This window comes from Chiloscyllium plagiosum, unplaced genomic scaffold (assembly GCF_037043375.1).
Source record: "Chiloscyllium plagiosum isolate Xiang-an unplaced genomic scaffold, Cpla_swu_hap1 HiC_scaffold_20, whole genome shotgun sequence".
In the NCBI taxonomy this organism is placed as follows: domain Eukaryota; kingdom Metazoa; phylum Chordata; class Chondrichthyes; order Orectolobiformes; family Hemiscylliidae; genus Chiloscyllium; species Chiloscyllium plagiosum.
This window is the reverse complement of record NW_028270158.1, coordinates 623,916-645,712: the sequence shown is the minus strand read 5'-3', so window position 1 is coordinate 645,712 and position 21,797 is coordinate 623,916. Positions and strand designations below refer to the sequence as shown.

The window sequence follows — 21,797 nt, the reverse complement described above, 5'->3', positions numbered from 1 at the left end:
AAGCTAGCTCTCATGGTAGAACGCATCCCTTCTTTCTCACCATTTACAGAGGCCTGCCCTACACCTTGCATAGTTGAGTGATGTTTTAGTTTGTTCAAAAACATTGCTGTAGCCTTTTCCAAAGAAAGAGATGGACTTCAATATTGAAGTCTGCTTCACTATCCTTGGGGTCCAAAAGTAGTTCAGAAATCAAAAAAGGTGCAGTAACGGCCAGTTTCAGGATTTGAAGCTTACAGCTAAAGTGAACATTTCCTTGCTTTATTCCTGTTCTCAATGAAAGATGTTCAGTGCAGACATTAAATATTATTAACTGGTTAGTAATGATTCTATAAACCATTGTTAAAAATTCATATTTCATAGTTTGACTGATGAATTGTTTTACTTTTTATATAGTTGGACAGAAAATGGAAGACCATGAAGAGTCTATTCCCCACTCTTCTGAGGAAGTGCCTGTTAAAGTACCTTCACCTACCCAGTATGAAATAATGCTGAACATCAGAGAAGCTTGTGATTAATTGCATGCAAATTGTTTTTTGTTCTCCAATTTGTATTTGACTGTATTGAATGTTGTTCTGCATTTCAAAAGCAAAGACATTTGACACTAAGTAAATATAATCTCATTTATTTTAGTAGCATCTTGAAAATAAAACTTTTGCACATGCTTTATATTATCAACATGTGACATATCTATAATTATACTTATGCACTCCCGCACATGTGAACAGACAGGTATATGCACAAATTGATTGTCTTCATTAGTTTGTAAAAACTATGTGCAAAACTTTCACAGTCCTGTTACAAAAAGCACAACGTTCAATTGACTTGTCAATTGTTTGAGCAGTAGTTTGGTTGTAAATTCTGTTGTGCCAAAGACAGGCTGTGAACCGAGATATTTGGCTTTGCAGTATGTGAAAGAGCAATTTTTTTTAATAAAAATCTTGTTTTCTGCCAATGTCTGTAATTTTGTCCTTAGTGTATCCTATGTTTTGAAAAAAGTCAATGAAGTGGCTTTATATTTTGATGAGCCAAATGGAAATTTCTTCCTGTAGCTACAAGAAGTTTGGCTAGTTGACGTTTCAAAATTGAAGCTATTATTTAAAAAGTGGATAATTAAGGATGAGGTATATACAAGCTTTAAAAGTCTGTATTTGACTAATCTTCTGTTCCACTATTTTAACTATAAGTATGGCATTAACAAAAAAAATCTTATTGCATACAAAGCACATTAAAAACACTAATGATCAAAACTTCCATCTCTCTCTCTCTCTCTTCCTGTATAAAGTACACACCCACCAGACTGAATCTCTATTGCCAAAGGAAAACATTGCTGAAGGTTTAGAATAAACTACACTTGAAAGAACGGTCAATTGCCACAATTTACATTACAGCTTTTCTATAGGATATTAGGAAATAGCTGAATAACTATATTAAAATTACTGCTCAGTTTCAATTAACGGGTCTGATTAATGACATACATTACTAGTGCTGCAATAAAATCACAAAAGATAGAAAGATCATCCCATCTCCTGCAGGGTGTTTCAATATAATATCTAGTAGATACTGGTTTTGCAGAAATGAAGCAATATTGAAAGTTACACACAGCCAGTTTATTAATGTAATATAATCCCTATATATACACATCAACACAAAAATACTCTGAGCTGCAAAGGTTCTCCTCTTCATTTGGAGGCTGATTTCATGTAAAGATATAAGCTTTGCTGTACGTCCTATAAAAGATCACATTAGAATAAATTCCCAATTGATTGGGCTTCCATCTGCTCCTACTCGTGTTGCTACCACCGTCTTCACCATTTGAATTGATGGAGTTTGCTCATAACTTAAAAATTGTTTAGCTTTCACCAAAGGTGTCTTCCTGCATAGCTTGGAGGAGCTGATGGTACCTGAAAAAGTAGTGAAAACTTATAGTTACTGGCTAGAAGTTAAAACACCTTAGTCAAATAGGTTACAATGTGCAATAGAGTTGAGAGTGTGGTCCTGGAAAAGCATAGCAGGTCAGGCAGCATCTGAGGAGCGGAAAAATCAACATGGACTCATTCCTGATTAAGGGCTTTAGTCCAATACGTCGATTTTGATGCTGCTTAACCTGCTTTTCCAGCACCACACATTCGATTCTGATCTCCAGCATCTGCAGTCCTCACTTTCACCTACAATGTGCAATACCTTAATAACAGAACACAGGAGAAGTAGGCCATTCAGCCCATTGGGTCTGCTGTGCCATTCAATCAGATCATGGCTGATCTGATAATCTTCAACTCCATTTTCCTGCCTTTTCTCTATAATGCTGCAATTCCCTTATTGATTTGTAATCAGTCTCCCTCAGCCTTAAAGTAAATAGCTCAAAAGCTGAAATTTAAAAGTTAAAATTTATTTTTATGCTTAATTATTACAGCATAGGAGAAGGCTATTTGGTCCATCATGTCTGTACTGGCCCTCTAATTTGTGCCATTCCCCTTTTAGCTTTTTGACAGTTACATTTTGTTGTCACCAGTTACTGCATTAAAATGTCATGAAGTTGATATATTTTCCACAGTAGGCAAGAGCTAAACTTACTGGATATGTTGAAAGCAAATAATTACATGCAGAAGCGTACTTTAAATTTTGATAACATGGTAGGCAAGTGAAAGCCCTTGACATCAAGACAGCAGTTGACTGAGCGTGGCATCAAGGAGCCCTTGCAAAACTGGAACCAATAGGAATCATGGGATAATCTCCACTTACTGCAGTCATACCTGGTACCTCAGCTCTGGAGCATCGCTGCAGGAATTCTCCAGGATACTATCCTGAGCCCAACCATCTTCAGCTGCTTGAATGACCTTCCCTCAGTCACAAGATCAGACTTGGGGGGGGCGGGGGGGAAGGAGGTATTTGCTGATGATTGTACAATGTTTGGCACCATTTGCAACTCCTCAGATACTGAAGCAGTCCATGTTCAATTGCAACAAAATCTGGACAATATCCAGGCTTGGGCTGACAAGTGGCAAGTAACATTTGTGCCACACAAGTTGTGGGTTATGATTGTCTCTAACAAGACAATCCAACCATGTCTGCTTGACATTCAATAACATGTCCTTTGCTGAATCCCACACTGTCACTGAAAAAAAACTGAACTGGACCAGCAATTTAAATACTGTGACTTGAGAGCAGGTTAAAGGCTGAAAATTATGCAGCAAGTAACTCACCTGGCTCCCCAAAGCATCTACATGCACAAATCAAAGTTTAATGGATTATTCTTCACTTGCCTGGATGGATACAGCTCCAAGAGCACTTGCTTAATTTCCAACTCATCCATAGTCTTAAACATTCACTCTCCACATCAAAGTGCACACTATTCCTGCTGCACAATCTACAAGATATACTGTAGAACTTCATCAAGGCTTGTATGACAGCACTTTCCAAACCCACAGCCACTTCCATCTAGAAGGAAGGGCTGCATATACATAGCAACGTCATGATCCATAAGTTCACTTCTAAGCCATTCAACATTCTAGCTTGGAGATATATCACCAATCCATCAATGTCGCTGGGTCAAAAATCCTGAAACTCCCTCCCTAAGGGCATTGCAGGTCAACCTACAAAATGTGGACTGCAGTGGCTCACCAAAATCCTCATGGATAGTTAGAAATGAACAAGAAATGCTGCTGAGTCAGTAACACCCACAGAGTCCTACAGCACGGAGACAGGCCCTTTGGCCCAAACTGGTCCATGCCGACCAAAATGTCCATCACTAACTCCATTTCACTGCACTTGGCCCATATCCTTCTAAACCCTTCCTATCCATGTATTTGTCTAAATGCCTTTTAAATGTTGTTAATGTACCTGCCTCAACCACTTCCGCTGGCAGCTCCTTCTGTATGTGTACCACCCTCTGTGTAAAATAATTGCCCCTCAGGTTCCCTTTTATTCTTTCCCCTCTAACCTTAAACTGGTTTCTTCTAGTCCTCAATTCTCCAACCCTGGGAAAACAACTGAGTGCATTCACCCTATCCATGCCTCTCATGATTTTATACACTCCTATAAAGACCCCCCCCCCCAACCCATCTCCCACATACTGAAGAAGAAAGTCCTAACTTGTCCAACCTCTCCCTGAACTCAGACCCTCGAGTCCTGACAACATGCTTGTAAATTTTTTCTGCACCCTTTCCAGTTTAATAACCTCCTTTCTACTAAAAGGATGAGCAAAACTGAACATAACACTCCAAGTGAGCCTCACCAACATCCTGTACAACTGCAATGTAACTTCCCAACTTCTATACTCAGTGCCCTGACTGATGAAAGCCAGTGTGCCAAAAGCTTTCTTCCTTGCCCTGTCTACCTGTGACTCCATTTTCAGAAAACCATGCACTTGAACTCCAAGTCCCTCTGTTCCACTACACTCCTTAAGACCCTATGATTCACCTATGATTTCACTTTCCAAAATGCAACACCTCACACCTATCTATATTAAAACTCCATTTGCCATTTATCGGCCCACTTCCCCAGCTGACCAAGATCACATCCTGAGATTAATTTTAAAAGGCACCCCCATTCAACAAGAGCATCCATGCCCTCCCAACCTCTTGAACCTGGCAGCTCAGTCAATTCTCCCACTTCATCAGACTCCCAGTTCTGGGCATCATGATTTGTTGGGTCCCTCAGCTTTGGAAATTGCCTGTAGTCCCTGTAGTAATTCTGGCACTACAAAGCTGTTAGCCAATCCAATCTCCTCCAGATAAAAGGAGAAGTCTTGCCTTAACGCAAAAATCCATTGAACCCAGCATAAATTGGTGTGTGGCAGCCATTTGGGATATTGGGCACACCAAACCTTGTCCTCAACATTCCTATTGAACTTTTAGCCAGAGTTTGGTGCTCGGTGTGTGAGGAATGTATAAAATCCTGTGTGTCCTGTACAGTCTACCTCCCACTTGCAAGTCAGTTCAGAGAAACAAACAAACTTCTTAATACTGCCTAAAAATGCGAAGATTTAATTAAAATAACTTTTAAAAAAAGGGTAACCTATGAAAACATTTTTTTTTAGTGGGGATGCTCAGCTCAATTGAGTAAGGCACCCACAAGTTTTAGAAATCAGACACATGTTCTGTGCTTCAGAAATTTAAAATGAAAGTACACAAAATTAAAGTCAACTTTCTTTGAGAGAGAAAAAAATAGATAAGAGATGGGAAGCTGATCTCAAAATTGGAACAAAAAGCTGAGATTCTACCCATGCTGATTCAGCCTCTATTGGCAGCTGGGGAAGATGGCACTGTTAAGGTCAGCAACTTTATATATAAATAGTGAGCATGTAAAGTAGTTGCTTATTTTAACTCCATCTGAGTGTGAAGGCTGAAATGTTTTCGATGAAATACATTGTAATTTTAAGTTAATACTTGACAATATAATTATCCAGCAATGGAGAAGATGTTTTCATAATTCCAAGCTGTTTAGTTTCAAACATGATTTGTTGATATTTTAAGATCAACTTATAAATTAGTACAAGTTTTCCACTTTCAGATAAAATTAAAATGTAGATTTACTAACAGGAGTTAGATTCATGGGTCAATAATGGATTTTTTTTAAAGAAAAACTTACGTTTCCACCATTAAGAACAACTGCCATTTCAGTGGGTTGATAGACATTACTGCGAAGTTGAATATTGGGTCTATGACCCAGACTGCCATTGCGAAATCCTGATTTAAAAGCTGTCATGGGATAAAATAAAAGAAAAATTTGCATAGTGGTATAAAACCAAAACAATACAACTCAACCTCAAAATCTAATACTTTATTCCACTACTTCAATGTATGACATGGTGAAAATGTAATTCGAGTAAATCAATAGAAACCAAATATCATGGCTTATAATATCTGAACTACACAATACAGTAAACATTTTCAGGTAAATGTGTCTGTGCAGCCCTTCTAGTGGCTATCATTTTTTAGAAACATTTAGCAATATCAAAGAACAAAAAACAAATTCAGTTCAGGAACAGAACCTTTGGCCCACATTTTATATTTTCATACTAAAACGGTCTTCCCTTACAGAATCTGTATCCTTCTATTCCCTTCCTATTCATGTATTCGTCCAGGTGTTTCTTGAATGCTGCTATTGTATCTGCCTCCACCACCTCCTCTAGCAGCATGTTCCAGTCACACATCACCCTTTGTGTGAAAAACCTGCCTTGCAAATCTCTCAAAACTTTCCTGCCCACTTCTCCCTGTCCTCACTCCAACATCTTGACAGTGGTCTGACTAACTTTTCTCCATCATTAAAATCCCCCATACCAGGCAACATCCTGGTAAACCTTTTCTCTACTCTCTCCAAAGCATCCACATCCTTCTGGTAGTGTGGTGACCAGAACGTAGCTAATATTCCAAGTGTGGCCTAACTAAAGTTCTATAAGCTGCAGCATAACTTGTCTATCCTTATACTCAATGCCACTTGCCATGAAGCCAAGCATGCCATAGGCCTTTTTTTTTAAAAACCATTTTATCTACCTGTGCTGCCACCTTCAGTGATCTGTGGACCTGCACACCCAGATCCCTCTGCATATAAATACTCCTAAGGGTTCTGCCATTCACTGTATAATTTCCACCTGTACTTGACCTTCCAAAATGAATCACCTCACATTTGTCTAGAATAAACTACCTGCCATTTTTCTGCCCAAGCATCCACGTGATCTGTATCCTGCCGTATTCTCTGACAATCCTCAATATCCACAAATCCATCAATCTTTGTATCATCCACAAACTTACTAATTAGACCAACTATGTTTTCCTCCAAATCATTTATATAGACTACGAACAGCAGAGGTCCCAGCACTGATCCCTGTGGAACACCACTCATCACAACCCTCCATTTCAAAAAACGTTATTCCACCACTACCCTCTGTCTATGACTAAGCCAGCTCTGTATCCATCTTGCCATTTCACCCCTGATACCATGTGACTTCACTTTTTGTACTAGTCTGCCATGAGGAACCTTGTCAAAGGCTTTACTGAAGTTAATGTAGGCAACATCAACCACTTTTCCCTCAATCATCTCCGTCACCTCCTCAAAAAAAAACTCTACCTCCCCCCGCACTGTCTATCGCTAATAAGTCTATTTGCTTCTGAATGTGTATAGATCTTGTCCCTGAGAATCTATTCCAATAATTTCCCTACCACCAATGAGAGGTTCGCAGGTCTGTACTTTTCTGGATTATTTAAGAAGGGTAACAGTGATAATGGGACAACATTGGCTATTTTCCAGTCCTCTGGGACCCCATCTGTGGCAAAAGAGGATACAAAGATGTCTGTCAATGCTCCCACAATTTGTTCTCATCTCCCTCGATTTTCTGGGGTAGATCCCATCAAGGTCCAGGGACATATCTACTTTAATATTTTGAAAGACACACAACACCTCTTCCTTTTTTAATAGCAACTTGGTTTAGAGATTCAACCCTCCTTTCCCTGAGGTCATCCTTCACCAATTCCTTCTCTTTGGTGAATGCCAACACAAAGTATTCATTTAGGACTTTATCTACATCTTCTGGCTCCACACAGATTCCCTCCTTTGTCCTTGTGTGGGCCAATTCTTTCCCTGACTACCCTCTTGCTTTTTATATATTATTAAAAAGCCTTGGGATTCTCCTTCATCCTGTTAGTTATTGACTCTGATGACTCCTTTTAATCCTTCTAATTCCTTGTTTAAGCTCCTTCCTACTTTCCTTATATACTTCAAGGGCTTCATCAGTTCCCATCCTCCTAGACCTTATGTATGTTTCCTTATTTTTGACCAAAGTCCTAACATCCCTGGATACCCAAGGTTCACGTAACTTACCACACCTATCCTTCATTCTCTCAGGAATGTGCCACTCCTGAACTCGTATCAACTGCCATTTGAAATACTCCCAAATGTCCCTCAAACAGTTGCCTCCAATCAACATTCTCCAGTTCCTGCCTAATATTGTTATAGTGTGCCTTCCCCCAGTTAAACACCTTCACCCATGGACTCCTGTTATCCCTATCCATGAGTATCTTAAAACTCACTGTATTATGGTCACTACTCCCAAAATGCTCCCCCACTGACACCTCACTCACCTGGCTGGGCACATTCCCAAAAACCAGATCCAGTATCCAACCAGGGGAGGGGTTAATGTTTTACATACTGTGTTAAGAAACTCTCCTGAATGGCCTGTACAAATTCTGCCACAAAGTTCCTAGTACAGTGAGTCCCAGTCAATTATAGGGGGAAGTTAAAGTCACCCACCAAAACAACTCTGCTGCTTTTACATCTTTCCAAAATCTGTCTACATATCATCACTTCTATCTCCCGGTGGCAGTTGGGAGGCCTGTGCTATACCCCAGCATTGTGATTTCCCCCTTCCCGTTCCAGTTCTACCCATACTGCCTCACTGCACCAGTCCTCTGATACATCCTCCCTCAGTACAGCTTGCAGTAAAATGGAATGAGTTAATTCCTGGGTAAGAATAGTGTCCTCCCATTACGAGGATATGGGTTAGATATGTTTATTTTTGGAGGAAAAAAATAGAAGACAACAACAAACAAAAGGTTAATGTTCATCAAGAATGAAAACTTTGGCAAAAGTACCAAAGCAGAAGTTTTTTTTTTACCTGCCCCAGACTCATCCAAAGAGAAGGCTTTATTTTCCATGTAACTGCGTGGAAGTTGCAATTCTTCTTCGAAGTTAGTCTCCCGGATTCTTGGCTGAACGGCATCAAAGTAGTCAGGAGGGGCTTGTTTGCTTGGGACAATGGAGCAATGGAGCTCGGGGATAGCGTGAAACAGGAGAAATACCCAGCCATTAGAAACCAGCGCGATGGAGAGGGACGGGTCATCCCACAGGGGCTGCTTCTTCAGTTCCTTGTTGCCGTACAGATACATGACAATCCACGCTACCCAGATCAGGATGGACAAGCTGATGGTGACCAGCACACAGGCTCCATTCTTTTTCCATTTCTTGTACTTTCCACACAAGCTAAAGGAGGAGAGTAACAGAGTGACAGCCATCAGGAACATCACGTAAATCGATGCCATGACAAAGTCCATCTGCTGATATTGACAGGCAGCCTGACGGTCCCGGACAATAGTCAGGATCAGCCATTCCACTGCAATGATCACCTGCACCAACATCAGGCAGACCGCGATCCCAGCCAACAGCCAACCTGATGGCCCTTGGCCATGGGAAACCAACTGGCGCAGCCTCCAGGCCTGAGCCAAGAGACAGGAAAAGCACAGGGCGAACAGAACTCCCCACAAAAACCTCCTGGTGGGACACGTTCTCCCATCCTCCGGGATAATAAATGCAAACGATAGTCCAAACAGGCCGAGTGTGCCAATAAGGAACAGGAACTGGATTCCCAGCGGACTCTTCTTCTCCTTGTCTTTAATGAACGGCAGCTTCACCAACAGAATCAGCATCAGTAGGAATGCAGTAAGCACTCCAGCGCCGGCCACTGCCTCCACAACGATACCCCAGATTACATCCAGGCTGCACAGGTTCACGTAGTGAGGCAGGAGCTGTAACCCACAGCCTCGGTGTGGAACCGGGTTGCTGGTGTTCTGAGAGGAGCCGGAACTAATCACCAAGAGAAGGACCAAGGATGCAGCTGGAAACGGTTTCATGATGCCCAAAGAGAAGCTGCAATGGGGTGGGGGCAGGGGATGAAAAAGGTACACGTTAGCTCCAGATATGACTGCACTGTACAGCATTACATGGTGAAGCAGCAGCAGTTGGGAGGGATTCGCTGCTTTGGAAGCTTCACTTTGTAAAAAGACTAACGTTTGAATTAGACCGAGCTGCCAGTGCTCCAGTTATTCAAACCGGTTCCTATAAACAGCTCTCACCCTCCTTCATCTCACATTTTCTAACCAACCTGTTCAGAGATGTTATTACAAACCTCTGCAGCAGGTGGGACTTGAATCCAGACCTCCTGCCTCAGAGGTAGGGACAACGCAACCTTCCTTGGGTCATTTCATAGGAACGCAATAAATAATTGCACTGATTGTTCGTGCACGAACAAAGTTTTGTTTTAATTTTCTAGTCACATTTTGCAACAGTCAATTTTTAAAAATAAAGGAATCTGAGCAAAAAGGTGATAATTTTTCCCCCAATTCGAGGCAGAAGTTTGTAATTGATCACCAAAGTACAGAACCTAGATCTCACACACAAAGCAATGTCGTCTTTGCTATTTCCAATTGACCAAAAGAAAAACAAATTCCCAACGAGGGAGACTTACCCTTGATGCGGGGATCTCATAGATCAGTCGGAAATCTACCTAGACTCCCACTCAGAGCTCACCTTATTTACCACTTACTCCATTCTGTAAGCTTCTATCACCACGTGAGAACCTGTCACCCAACATTTTCCCCCTGAACAATCTTTCCAAACCCAACAGGAACACACATCTCCACCACGTTCAGAACCAGGTTTGATATCTACAGAAAAGTATTTATCTCAACATTCCAAAAACAATCAGCAACCGGAATCAGAAACGAAACTCCTAAACGCGCCTGTACCGGCCAGCGGCGCCAGTGCAATTCTTCACAATGAGCAGGTTAATCAGAAAGTGATAAGGCTATCAATTAAACCAGCAAAAAGTGATTACCAAAATTATTATACTTACATTAAAAATACACGGAGAATAAAGCAAACATTTAATAATAACGTTGCTATTTAGCTGTAAAATGTGTCAGTCTTGTAATGTTTTACTGTACAAAATGGTCTTTATAAAGTCAATTCTAACTATTTGAAAATAGTTAGTTTAAAAAAATCTGTTGGAGCTTAAGGGGTGTCTTGGTGCAGCTGTGAGTCGCGGTGACCGGGAGATGCTTTAACCGACAAACCCGGGATGAAGAGAGTGGGAGGGACTTACACAGAAATTGCTCTCGGAATGACTGTGTGCGTCAGACTGAAGGCAGAGCAGAGATTTAAACGACATTAACAAAGCAGGACGTGACAGCCGGATAGCTCGCATCAAAATACTTCAATGGAGATGAGGTTCAAGAGATTTTACATTTGAAAACAACTGCAGCCGCCTGAGAACCAGCTTACGACGGGTTTGCTTTTGAAAATGCAGTGACGACAAAAGCCCCGACAGCAATGTCACACACTGAAGCTGGAAGTCTATAATTAACATCGCACAAACGCCTTTCCAAGATGAGTAATTAAATCATAAACACTTCATGAAAATTCTAACATTTGAGTTTGTTTATTCACTCGTGGGCGCCACTGGCATATATTGCCCGTCCCTAGTTGCCCCTTTGAGGTGTCTTCTTGAACCTCAGAACGTAAGGATCACCTGACCTGAAACGTTCATTTTGATTTCTCTCCACAGATGCTGCCAGACCTGCTGAGCTTTTACAGCAAATTCTGTTTTTGTCCCCAGCCTCTGACCTGGTCTTGCGCCTACCATATATGCCGAATCTAGTTGAGTTTCTGGCCAATGGTAACCTCCAAGATGTTGATAATGGGGATTCAGTGATGGGGATGATATTAAAATGGCAAGGGTTAGACTTCCACTTGTTGGAAATGATCATTGCCTGGCGCTGCTGTGGTGTTGTTACTTAGTAAATTTCAGCCCAAATTTATTTGAAAGAAATATTTCCTAAATATTTGTAAGGGAAATAGAATGATGTAACACTTGAAATTGATTGTGAACTGTATACTTCATCGACAGGTAACTAGATGGCTGCACAAATCCGTGCATGCACACAAAACCATATCTATTTGTACTGGAGTTATTTTATCCAGTCTGTAGCTTTATTTCCCGTTCCAACATCAATGCAATTTTTCAATATTTGGACAATAATTCTATATTGTCCAAACCACGGTATCCAGTTTTCAAAACCTGCGTTCAGGTATGCTCTGAATATTTACAGCCTTTGAAGAAAAAAAAACTAATACACAATAAAAAGGTCTAATCTAGAATTAGCGCTATACTAAAGAGCCTTTAAAAAGAACTTGAAACATTTTGCTGCTGAGAAAATTTTTTAAACCCCTTTATCTTGACATTGAGGGCAGCACTGAACATCACACCAACTACCTGTCTGACATAGCATGTAGAAAGATGTAAAAAAAATTAAAATGAAAAGCTGGTCCTTTTAATATGGCTGGAATTGAAAAGAATGATTAATTTTTATGTCTTGGGAATTTTGATGGTAAAGGGAGATTTGAAATTTAAATATTAAGCTCAGAACTTATTTCCCAAGGAAGGGGAGAGATTAGAGTACAGACTAAAATTAGAGTCAGACAGGTGTAAAATTTGGAACAATTCTCCACACAGAAGGATAGCAGAAGTTTGAAATTGTATTCCACAAATAGTAATTGATTCTAGATTTAAACTACAACCAGTTGATCGGATAATGACAGATTGGTGTCTGTAGGAATAAGGGACCGGAGGCAAATTGAAGATGTTAGGTCATAGATCAGCCCTGATCATATTGAATTACACAAATAGGGCAAATTGGGTAGTTTCTTTCCAAAAATTTATTTATGGGCCATAGACACTGCTGGTTGGGACATCATTTATTACTAATCTCTGGGTGCCCTGGGAAGGTGAAAGTGAACTGCCTTCTTGAACCCACAGCAGTCCATGTCTAACCTTTTTCCTACAGATATCCTACAGGTTCCTGAAGAAGGCCCTGTGCCCGAAACGTCGATTCTCCTGTTCCCTGGATGCTGCCTGACCTGCTGTGCTGTTCCAGCAATAAAGTTTCAACCTACAGATATCTGGCCTCACAGTGACTGGAGATATAGGTACAAGGATGACAGCAGTTCACTTATCTGTGAACTGCCATTAGCTACTGAGAGCAGATTAAAATGGACAACATCATCTAATTCAGACACTATCCTAATTTGGAGATAAATTCCTGTTCCTTCAATGTTACTGGGTCAAAATCTGGAACATCCCTCCCCACCCTCCAGGCCCTTAATGCCACTTTCTTTGTCTCAGTGTCAATTGTCTTTGATTCTGTAACTAAAGCACTGAGAGATACTTTAACAGAACTAAAGATATAAAATGCAAGTTGCTAATATCCAGGACAGATATGAAATGTAGCATATTCTGATGAATACTGTACTCTGTGTGTTCATCAAACTCTCAGCCAAAAGGTTATGTACTCTTTGTACTATTTGTGTCTCTTCGTGTGCAAGTGAGCTGTTGCATATGGATAGCAACTGTTCGAGATGGTAATTCACCATCGCAGTCTCAAGGAGAACAAGGAGTGAGCTCTAAATGTTGGCCTAAGCACTGATGCTCCCATCTAGGAAACATTTTTGAGTTATCCCAAACATGGGCTGAGAAGGTCATAGCCAAGAAGCTATTTAAAGTGATAGTACCAATGGATCGGAAGTTTCACCGAGAGGAGCACCTTGAGTCACAAAGACGACTGAACAGAATAGATTATTACATCTGACTAAAGCACTGTATTTGGAAAAGCAGATCCACTACACTTTCATTCCCCAGTTCCTCCACTTTACTCTGCAATTGAATAGAATTGTTATTTTCTGTCACCATTTAGCTAATGCTGTGTTCACAGTTTTGTTTGTGTCATTCTGGATAACAGCTGCTTTATTTGCTGAGCAATGATGAAACAGTTGATGACAGGGAAGGGGAGAGGGGGGGGGGGGAAGGGGAGAGGGGGGGGGGGGGAAGGGGGGAGGGGGGGGGGAAGGGGGGAGGGGGGAGAGGGGGGGGAAGGGGAGAGGGGGAGAGGGGGGGGAAAGGGGAGAGGGGGAGAGGGGGGGAAAGGGGAGAGGGGGAGAGGGGGGGAAAGGGGAGAGGGGAGAGGGGGGGGAAAGGGGAGAGGGGGAGAGGGGGGGGAAAGGGGAGAGGGGGAGAGGGGGGGGAAAGGGGAGAGGGGGAGAGGGGGGGGAAGGGGAGAGGGGGAGAGGGGGGGGAAGGGGAGAGGGGGAGAGGGGGGGGGAAGGGGAGAGGGGGAGAGGGGGGGGGAAGGGGAGAGGGGGGGGGAAGGGGAGAGGGGGGGGGAAGGGGAGAGGGGGGGGGGAAGGGGAGAGGGGGGGGGAAGGGGAGAGGGGGGGGGAAGGGGAGAGGGGGGGGGGGAAGGGGAGAGGGGGGGGGGGGGAAGGGGAGAGGGGGGGGGGGGGAAGGGGAGAGGGGGGGGAAGGGGAGAGGGGGGGAGAGGGGGGGAGAGGGGGGGAAGGGGGGAGGGGGGGGGAAGGGGGGAGGGGGGGGGAAGGGGGGAGGGGGGGGGAAGGGGGGGGGGGAAGGGGGGAGGGGGGGGAAGGGGGGAGGGGGGGGGGGAAGGGGGGAGGGGGGGGGAAGGGGAGAGGGGGAGAGGGGGGGAGGGGGGGGAGGGGGGGGGGAAGGGGAGGGGGGGGGGGAGGGGGGGGAAGGGGGGGGGGGAAAGGGGAGAGGGGGGGGGGAAAGGGGAGAGGGGGAGAGGGGGGAGAGGGGGGGAAAGGGGAGAGGGGGAGAGGGGGTGAAAGGGGAGAGGGGGAGAGGGTGGGGGAAGGGGAGGTGGGGGAAGGGGAGGGGGGGAAGGGGAGGGGGGGGGGAAGGGGAGGGGGGGGGGGAAGGGGAGAGGGGGGGGGAAGGGGAGAGGGGGGGGGAAGGGGAGAGGGGGGGGGGAAGGGGAGGGGGGGGGGAAGGGGAGAGGGGGGGGAAGGGGAGAGGGGGGGGAAGGGGGGGAGGGGGGGGAAGGGGAGAGGGGGGGGAAGGGGGGAGGGGGGGGAAGGGGGGAGGGGGGGGAAGGGGGGAGGGGGGGGAAGGGGGGAGGGGGGGGGAAGGGGGGAGGGGGGGGAAGGGGGGAGGGGGGGGGAAGGGGGGGGGGGGGAAGGGGGGGGGAAGGGGGGAGGAAGGGGGGAGGGGGGGGAAGGGGGGAAGGGGGGAGGGGGGGGAGGGGAGAGGGGGGGGGGAAGGGGGGAAGGGGGGAGGGGGGGGAGGGGAGAGGGGGGGGAGGGGAGAGGGGGGGGGAGAAGGGGAGAGGGGGAGGGGGGGGGGAGGGGAGAGGGGGAGGGGGGGGAGGGGAGGGGGAGGGGGGGGAGGGGAGGGGGAGGGGGGGAGGGGAGAGGGGGGGGGAGGGGAGAGGGGGGGGGAGGGGAGGGGGGGGAGAAGAGGGAGGGGAGGGGGGGGGGAGAAGAGGGAGGGGAGGGGGGGGGAGAAGAGGGAGGGGAGGGGGGGGAGAAGAGGGAGGGGAGGGGGGGGAGAAGAGGGAGGGGAGGGGGGGGGAGAAGAGGGAGGGGAGGGGGGGGAGAAGAGGGAGGGGAGGGGGGGGGAGAAGAGGGAGGGGAGGGGGGGGGAGAAGAGGGAGGGGAGGGGGGGGGAGAAGAGGGAGGGGAGGGGGGGGGAGAAGAGGGAGGGGAGGGGGGGGGAGAAGAGGGAGGGGAGGGGGGGGGAGAAGAGGGAGGGGAGGGGGGGGGAGAAGAGGGAGGGGAGGGGGGAGGGGGGGAGGGGGGAGGGGGGAGGGGGGGGGGGGGAGGGGAGGGGGGGGAGGGGAGGGGGGGGAGGGGGGGAGGGGAGGAGGGGAGGGGTGGAGGGGGGGGGGGGGAGGGGAGGGGTGGAGGGGGGGGGGGGGGGGGAGGGGAGGGGGGGGAGGGGAGGGGGGGGAGGGGGGGGAGGGGAGGAGGGGAGGGGTGGAGGGGGGGGGAGGGGGGGGTGAGGGGAGGGGGGGAGGGGGGGAGGGGAGGGGGGGAGGGGAGGGGGGGAGGGGTGGAGGGGAGGGGTGGAGGGGGGGGGAGGGGGGGGTGAGGGAGGGGGGGGGGTGAGGGGAGGGGGGTGAGGGGAGGGGGTGAGGGGAGGGGGTGAGGGAGGGGGTGAGGGGAGGGGGTGAGGGGAGGGAGGGGAGGGGGGGGAGGAGGGGAGGGGGGGAGGGGAGGGGGGGAGGGGGGGAGGGGAGGAGGGGAGGGGTGGAGGGGGGGGGGGGGGGGAGGGGAGGGGGGGGAGGGGAGGGGGGGGAGGGGGGGAGGGGAGGAGGGGAGGGTGGAGGGGGGGGGGAGGGGGGGGGTGAGGGGAGGGGGGGAGGGGGGGGGGAGGGGGGGAGGGGGGGGGGGTGAGGGGAGGGGGGTGAGGGGGAGGGGGGTGAGGGGAGGGGGGGTGAGGGGAGGGGGGTGAGGGGAGGGGGGTGAGGGGAGGGGGTGAGGGAGGGGGTGAGGGGAGGGGGTGAGGGGAGGGGGTGAGGGGAGGGGGTGAGGGGAGGGGGGGGAGGAGGGGAGGGGGGGGAGGGGAGGGGGGGGAGGGGGGGAGGGGAGGAGGGGAGGGGTGGAGGGGGGGGGGGGGGAGGGGAGGGGGGGGAGGGGAGGGGAGGGGGGGGAGGGGGGGAGGGGAGGAGGGGAGGGGGGGGAGGGGGGGAGGGGAGGAGGGGAGGGGTGGAGGGGGGGGAGGGGGGGGGTGAGGGGAGGGGGGGAGGGGGGGAGGGGAGGGGGGGAGGGGAGGGGGGGAGGGGTGGAGGGGAGGGGTGGAGGGGGGGGGGAGGGGGGGGGGAGGGGGGGGGAGGGGGGGGTGAGGGGAGGGGGGGTGAGGGGAGGGGGGTGAGGGGAGGGGGTGAGGGGAGGGGGTGAGGGGGAGGGAGGGGAGGGGGGGGAGGAGGGAGGGGGGGGAGGGGAGGGGGGGGGGAGGGGGAGGGGAGGGGGGGGGGAGGGGGAGGGGGGGGGGGGAGGGGGGGAGGGGAGGGGGGGAGGGGGGAGGGGGGGGGGAGGAGGGGGGAGGAGGGGGGGGGGGGAGGGGGGGGGAGGAGGGGGGGGGGGAAGGGGGGAGGGGAGGGGGGGGGGGGAGGGGGGAGGGGAGGGGGGGGGGGAGGGGGGGAGGGGAGGGGGGGAGGGGGGAGGGGGGGGGAGGAGGGGGGGGGAGGAGGGGGGGGTAGGAGGGGGGGAGGGGGGGGAGGGGAGGGGAGGGGGGGGAGGGGAGGGAGGGGGGAGGGGGGGGGGAGGGGAGGGGGGGGAGGGGAGGGGGAGGGGGGAGGGGGGGGGGAGGGAGGGGGGGAGGGGAGGGGGGGAGGGAGGGGAGGGGGGAGGGGGGGGGAGGGGAGGGGGGGAGGGGAGGGGGGGAGGGAGGGGAGGGGGGGAGGGGAGGGGGGGAGGGGAGGGGGGGAGGGGGGGAGGGGGGGAGGGGAGGGGGGGAGGGGGGGAGGGGGGGAGGGGGGGGGGGAGGGGGGGGGAGGGGGGGGGGGAGGGGAGGGGGGGAGGGGGGGGGGGAGGGGGAGGGGAGGGGAGGGGGGGAGGGAGGGGAGGGGGGGAGGGGAGGGGGGGAGGGAGGGGAGGGGGGGAGGGGAGGGGGGGAGGGGGGGAGGGGGGGGGGGGAGGGGGGGGGAGGGGGGGGGGAGGGGGGGGAGGGGGGGGGGGGGAGGGGGGGGGAGGGGGGGGGAGGAGGGGGGGGGGAGGGGAGGGGAGGGGGGGGAGGGGAGGGGGGAGGGGAGGGGGAGGGGGGGGAGGAGGGGAGGGGGGGGGGGAGGAGGGGGGGGGGAGGAGGGGGGGGGGGGGGGGAGGGGGGGGGAGGGGGGGGGAGGGAGGGAGGAGGGGGGGGAGGGGGGGGGGGGAGGAGAGGGGGGGGAGGAGGGGAGGGGGGGAGGAGGGGAGGGGGGGGAGGAGGGGGGGGGAGGAGGGGGGGGGGAGGAGGGGGGGGAGGGAGGAGGGGGGGGGGGAGGAGGGGGGGGGGAGGGAGGAGGGGGGGGGGAGGGAGGAGGGGGGGGGGGGAGGAGGGGGGGGGGAGGAGGGGGGGGGGAGGGAGGAGGGGGGGGGGGGGAGGAGGGGGGGGGGAGGGAGGAGGGGGGGGGGGGGGAGGAGGGGGGGGGGGAGGGAGGAGGGGGGGGAGGGGGGGGGGGGAGGGGGGGGGGGGGGGAGGAGGGGGGGGGGGAGGGAGGAGGGGGGGGGAGGGGGGGGGGGGAGGAGGGGGGGGGGGGGAGGGAGGAGGGGGGGAGGGGGGGGAGGGGGGGGAGGGGGGGGTGAGGGGAGGGGGGGGAGGGGGGGGGGAGGGGGTGAGGGGAGGGGGGGAGGGGGGGCGGGGGAGGGGGGGAGGGGGAGGGGAGGGGGGGGTGAGGGGAGGGGGGTGAGGGGAGGGGGGTGAGGGGAGGGGGGTGAGGGGAGGGGGCGAGGGGGGGGGGGGGGGGAGGGGGGGGGGGGGAGGGGGGGGAGGAGGGGGGGGAGGAGGGGGGGGAGGGGGGGGGAGGAGGGGGGGGAGGGGGGGGGAGGGGGGGGGAGGGGGGGGGGAGGGGGGGGGAGGGGGGGGGAGGGGGTGGAGGGAGGGAGGGGGGGGAGGAGGGGAGGGGGTGGAGGAGGGGAGGGGGTGGAGGGAGGGAGGGGGGGGGGGAGGAGGGGGGGGGGGGAGGAGGGGGGGGGGGGGAGGAGGGGGGGGGGAGGGGGGAGGGAGGGGGGAGGGAGGGGGGGAGGGAGGGAGGGAGGGGGGGAGGGAGGGAGGGGGGGGAGGAGGGAGGGAGGGAGGAGGAGGGGGGGAGGGAGGGGGGGAGGGAGGGGGGGAGGGGGTGAGGGGAGGGGGGGGAGGGGGGTGAGGGGGTGAGGGGGGGAGGGGGGGAGGGGGGAGGGGGTGAGGGGGGGGGAGGGGGTGAAGTGGTGGATGGAGGTGGGGATGAGCGGGGATTTGGGCTGGGGGTGAGCGGAGAGAAGGGGTGGGGTGGGGTGGGGTGAGCGGAGAGAAGGGGTGGGGTGGGGTGGGGTGAGCGGAGAGAAGGGGTGGGGTGGGGTGAGCGGAGAGAAGGGGTGGGGTGGGGTGAGCGGAGAGAAGGGGTGGGGTGGGGTGGCGTGTGGAAACCGGCGCTAAGTTTCTCTGAAGGAGGGGTTCCACAGGCCGAACCCTTTCTCGGGGGAGGGGATTTTCTGTAAACCCCGCACTGCACCAACAGCACTCCCCCCCCCCCCCCTTATCTAACTGGATCATTGATGTTAAAAACAAACTGGGTTCATTTAGGAAGGTCCACCGTCCAATAGAAGATGTTTATTCGAATTTCAAAATCCAATCCATTGCATTAGTTTCCTCCTGCTCACTACATCACAAAAGGATACAATGACAAGTTGCTGTCCAGAAATATAACTATTCATTCGACAATCTTGAACTATTGAAAACAAAAACCACATTGCAGTATTTCACCAGGACAACTAGCTCCCGTTTCTCGCGATGTATTAAAGGATTAAAGAGACACCTTCATAATGACATTGATATCTTCAAACTAATTTCAAAGGCAATCTCTTTAAGTTCTTACATGTTGCCGGTCTGAGCACATCTCCAGCTGCCAGCGCCCTTGACCGTTTCTCCGTTTCTCAAATGAAGGTGCTTTTTCGGGTCGGATTGTACTTTCACTGAAACCGCAGGGTGAACCCGTGAGCGCGCTTTGACAAAAACTCTCCCTTTCATTCTCACGCAGCGGCAAAAAGTTACTGCATTTCAGCAGCACGGAGATCTAGCCTGTCTATACCGACCATAATCCCAAATTAAACCATATCCCTCCAAACCTTTCCTAGTCACCAGTTTATCCAAATACCTTTTAAACATGATGTATCCACTTCCTCTGGAAGGTCACCAACATCGTTGGGGTTGGATAATATGTGGATAAAAGGTGTATTCCTTCACTGAAAAAGCTCAGCAGGTCTGTGGAGAGAAATCGGAGTTAACCTTTCGGATCTAGTGACCTTCTCTCGACAGATGCTGCCAGACCTGCTGAGCTTTTTCAACAACTAATGTTTTTGTGTCTGATTTACAACATCCGCTGTTCTTTCGGTTCCTTAAATGAGTATCTTTCATTCCAACAATTAAAGCTCGATTTCCAGAAGGTTCTTATTTATCTTCATGCTTAATATCTTTATTTAATGAAATAAATCACAGGAACCGTGATGTGGGAAACTCTGACTGCGAGATCAGATTCTGGATCAGTGGTGCTGGAAGAGCACAGCAGTTCAGGCAGCATCCGAGGTGCAGCGAAATTCATCAGGAAGGGCTTTTGCCCGAAGGGTCGGTTTCTCTGCTCCTCGGATGCTGCCTGAACTGCTGTGCTCTTCCAGCATCACTAATCCAGAACTGCAGTCATTGCTGCGAGATCAGCTTGGCTGGTGGGAATATCCCCCCCCCCTTCCTGTCAGAAACCTCACATCGAGCTCCACCATCGGATAAGCCTGGCCCTTTAACTATCCATTTCAATTAATCTGGAGTCAAGCAAAGACAGATTGTTCAGGCTAGCATCCCCATCGCTATTTATCACGTGATATTCCCGAGATTTTGCTTTGTACAAATTCACGGCAGCTTTAGTTTAAATAACAAAACATTCACACTGCAAAACAATTCATTGTTCAGAGAGTGATTTGTATTATGATGTTACGTAAATGCTTGATCTTTCATTTGTAGCATCAGTTAATTTTAACAACTGCTCAGAGCAGATGTGAAGATGACCGTAATTAAATATTTCCACATTGCTACTATATTTTATTTTTATAGCGGCAGTTTGATTTTAAGGAGTTTTTCCTAAGCTACATATGAAAGCTGTTAGCTTGAGATTGTTTGAATGAATTCACTCAACTTTCTAATCACGTTCACAACCTTCACATGCACCTAATCAGGGAATTGGAAAAGGGACTCAGATAATTCACGGCCCTTTGCTTAAAAAAACGTTAACGAGACTTGGTAACGGTTAACTCACAGATGGTAGAGAACGATTTACATGATCAGAGCCAGGACAATAAATTAATGCAACCTCCGGAATCAATGTGGATCTGCTGAGCTTAATGTTTAAACCCCTCAATGTTTCAACTCTTTAACGATGAAGGAAATCCTCGCAAAACTTTGAAAAGAAAACAAAATGAAAGAGAATACCAAAAATTTAAGAGACTGATTTAAAATAAAAACGTGAGGAATATTTCGGTTTTAATTGGTCCTGTGGGTACATGCCAGTTCCAACCGGATAGTCTGGGCTATTTTTATTAAAATAAAATTTTGTTTTTAATTTTAAAGTAGTATGCACAACTCTTTCGAAAGATGGAGTTTATCAGACAAATCAGTTAGAGCCTGATGTCTATGCAATTTGTATAACCTGCAGATTTGACCGGTCTCAGGAACTCTGCACAGCACATGGGGATAGTGTAAAGAACGAGGGGGGGTTTCAGGGGATGTTTGAAAATCAGGAGGTTGGACAATGTGCGTCAGGTCGAATGAAGCGAATTCCGTGCAGTTTGTTGGATAATCGGAGTCTGCTCAATTTCACGCAACAGGCTTTCTAAACTTTCCAATTTCCAACAAATCTTCTCTCAAAAACGGAAATAACTGCAGATACTGGAGATCAAAAACAATTTGCTGGAAAAGCTCAGCAGGTCTGGTAGCATCTGTGCAGAGAAATCAGAGTTAACGTTTCGTGATTTTTTAGATTAGATTATTTACAGAGTTAACGTTTCGTGATTTCTCTCCACAGATGCTGCCAGACCTGCTGACTTGTCCAGTAATTTGTTTTTCTCTCGTTTTCTGATGTTTTGGAATGTTTCCTATTTTTAGACATTCAGTAGGTAGCATTTCAGTTCGTGTTTCAGCAGCTTGGATGGAAAGGCCAGAGCCTACAGCAGTTCCTGATATACCTACAGGAGTTAAATCCAATATCAGACTCCGCTTGGTTCTAGACACCAAGTTGTTCCACACTCACACTCTCTCTCACTCACACTCTCTCTCCCCCCAGATGTTAGACTGTAATAGCAGAGAGAGAGATCTCTCCTTTTGATGGTTTTGAACTTGCGGTAGTTGGAGAAAAGGTTGGTAGTGTAGTGGGGTTTAACTGGGTGACTCCCGTGGGAACAGATCCAGGGAACGACGTCAGTTTTGCTTCAACGTGTTTCCCCTGGAGACCAATATCAAAGTG

General features: G+C 50.4%; 2 protein-coding genes across 8 annotated transcripts in view; one reads left to right on the top strand and one right to left on the bottom strand.

The window, feature by feature from the left end:
* The window catches only part of iqck (IQ motif containing K), a 99,451-nt gene extending 98,813 nt beyond the window's left edge, over nucleotides 1-638 (top strand). For all 4 annotated transcript variants that reach the window (XM_043712177.2, XM_087997573.1, XM_087997574.1 and 1 more), the window contains exon 9: nucleotides 394-638. In XM_043712177.2, the coding sequence (XP_043568112.2) occupies nucleotides 394-515 (122 nt within the window). In that variant the 3' untranslated portion in view covers nucleotides 516-638. The remainder of the gene's footprint in view (nucleotides 1-393) is intronic.
* Nucleotides 607-19,323, bottom strand: LOC122560917 (G protein-coupled receptor family C group 5 member B). 4 transcript variants are annotated; one of them, XM_043712171.2, is made up of 4 exons: nucleotides 19,167-19,323; nucleotides 8,609-9,636; nucleotides 5,587-5,696; nucleotides 607-1,901 (listed from the first exon to the last, which is right to left on the bottom strand). In XM_043712171.2, the coding sequence occupies exons 1-4, from the start codon at nucleotides 19,316-19,318 to the stop codon at nucleotides 1,857-1,859; spliced, it is 1,335 nt and encodes a 444-aa protein (XP_043568106.2). In that variant the 5' UTR covers nucleotides 19,319-19,323; the 3' UTR covers nucleotides 607-1,856. The 4 variants fall into 4 exon arrangements, with proteins under 4 accessions (XP_043568106.2, XP_043568111.1, XP_043568109.1 ...); XM_043712176.2 differs by lacking the exon at nucleotides 19,167-19,323 and adding an exon at nucleotides 10,871-11,213; XM_043712174.2 differs by lacking the exon at nucleotides 19,167-19,323 and adding an exon at nucleotides 10,622-10,841.
* Nucleotides 19,324-21,797: the final 2,474 nt, after the last annotated feature.

What these genes read in the sequence shown, in the direction of transcription:
- LOC122560917 (XM_043712171.2), bottom strand. Translation starts at nt 19,318, where the DNA reads ATGAAAGGGAGAGTTTTTGTCAAAGCGCGCTCACGGGTTCACCCTGCG. An exon ending in TGTGCTCAGACCGGCAACAT is followed by an intron (nt 9,637 to 19,166) that starts GTAAGAACTTAA and finishes ACCCCATTGCAG; the next exon opens with CTTCTCTTTGGGCATCATGA. An exon ending in TTGTTCTTAATGGTGGAAAC is followed by an intron (nt 1,902 to 5,586) that starts GTAAGTTTTTCT and finishes CTACTTTTTCAG; the next exon opens with GTACCATCAGCTCCTCCAAG.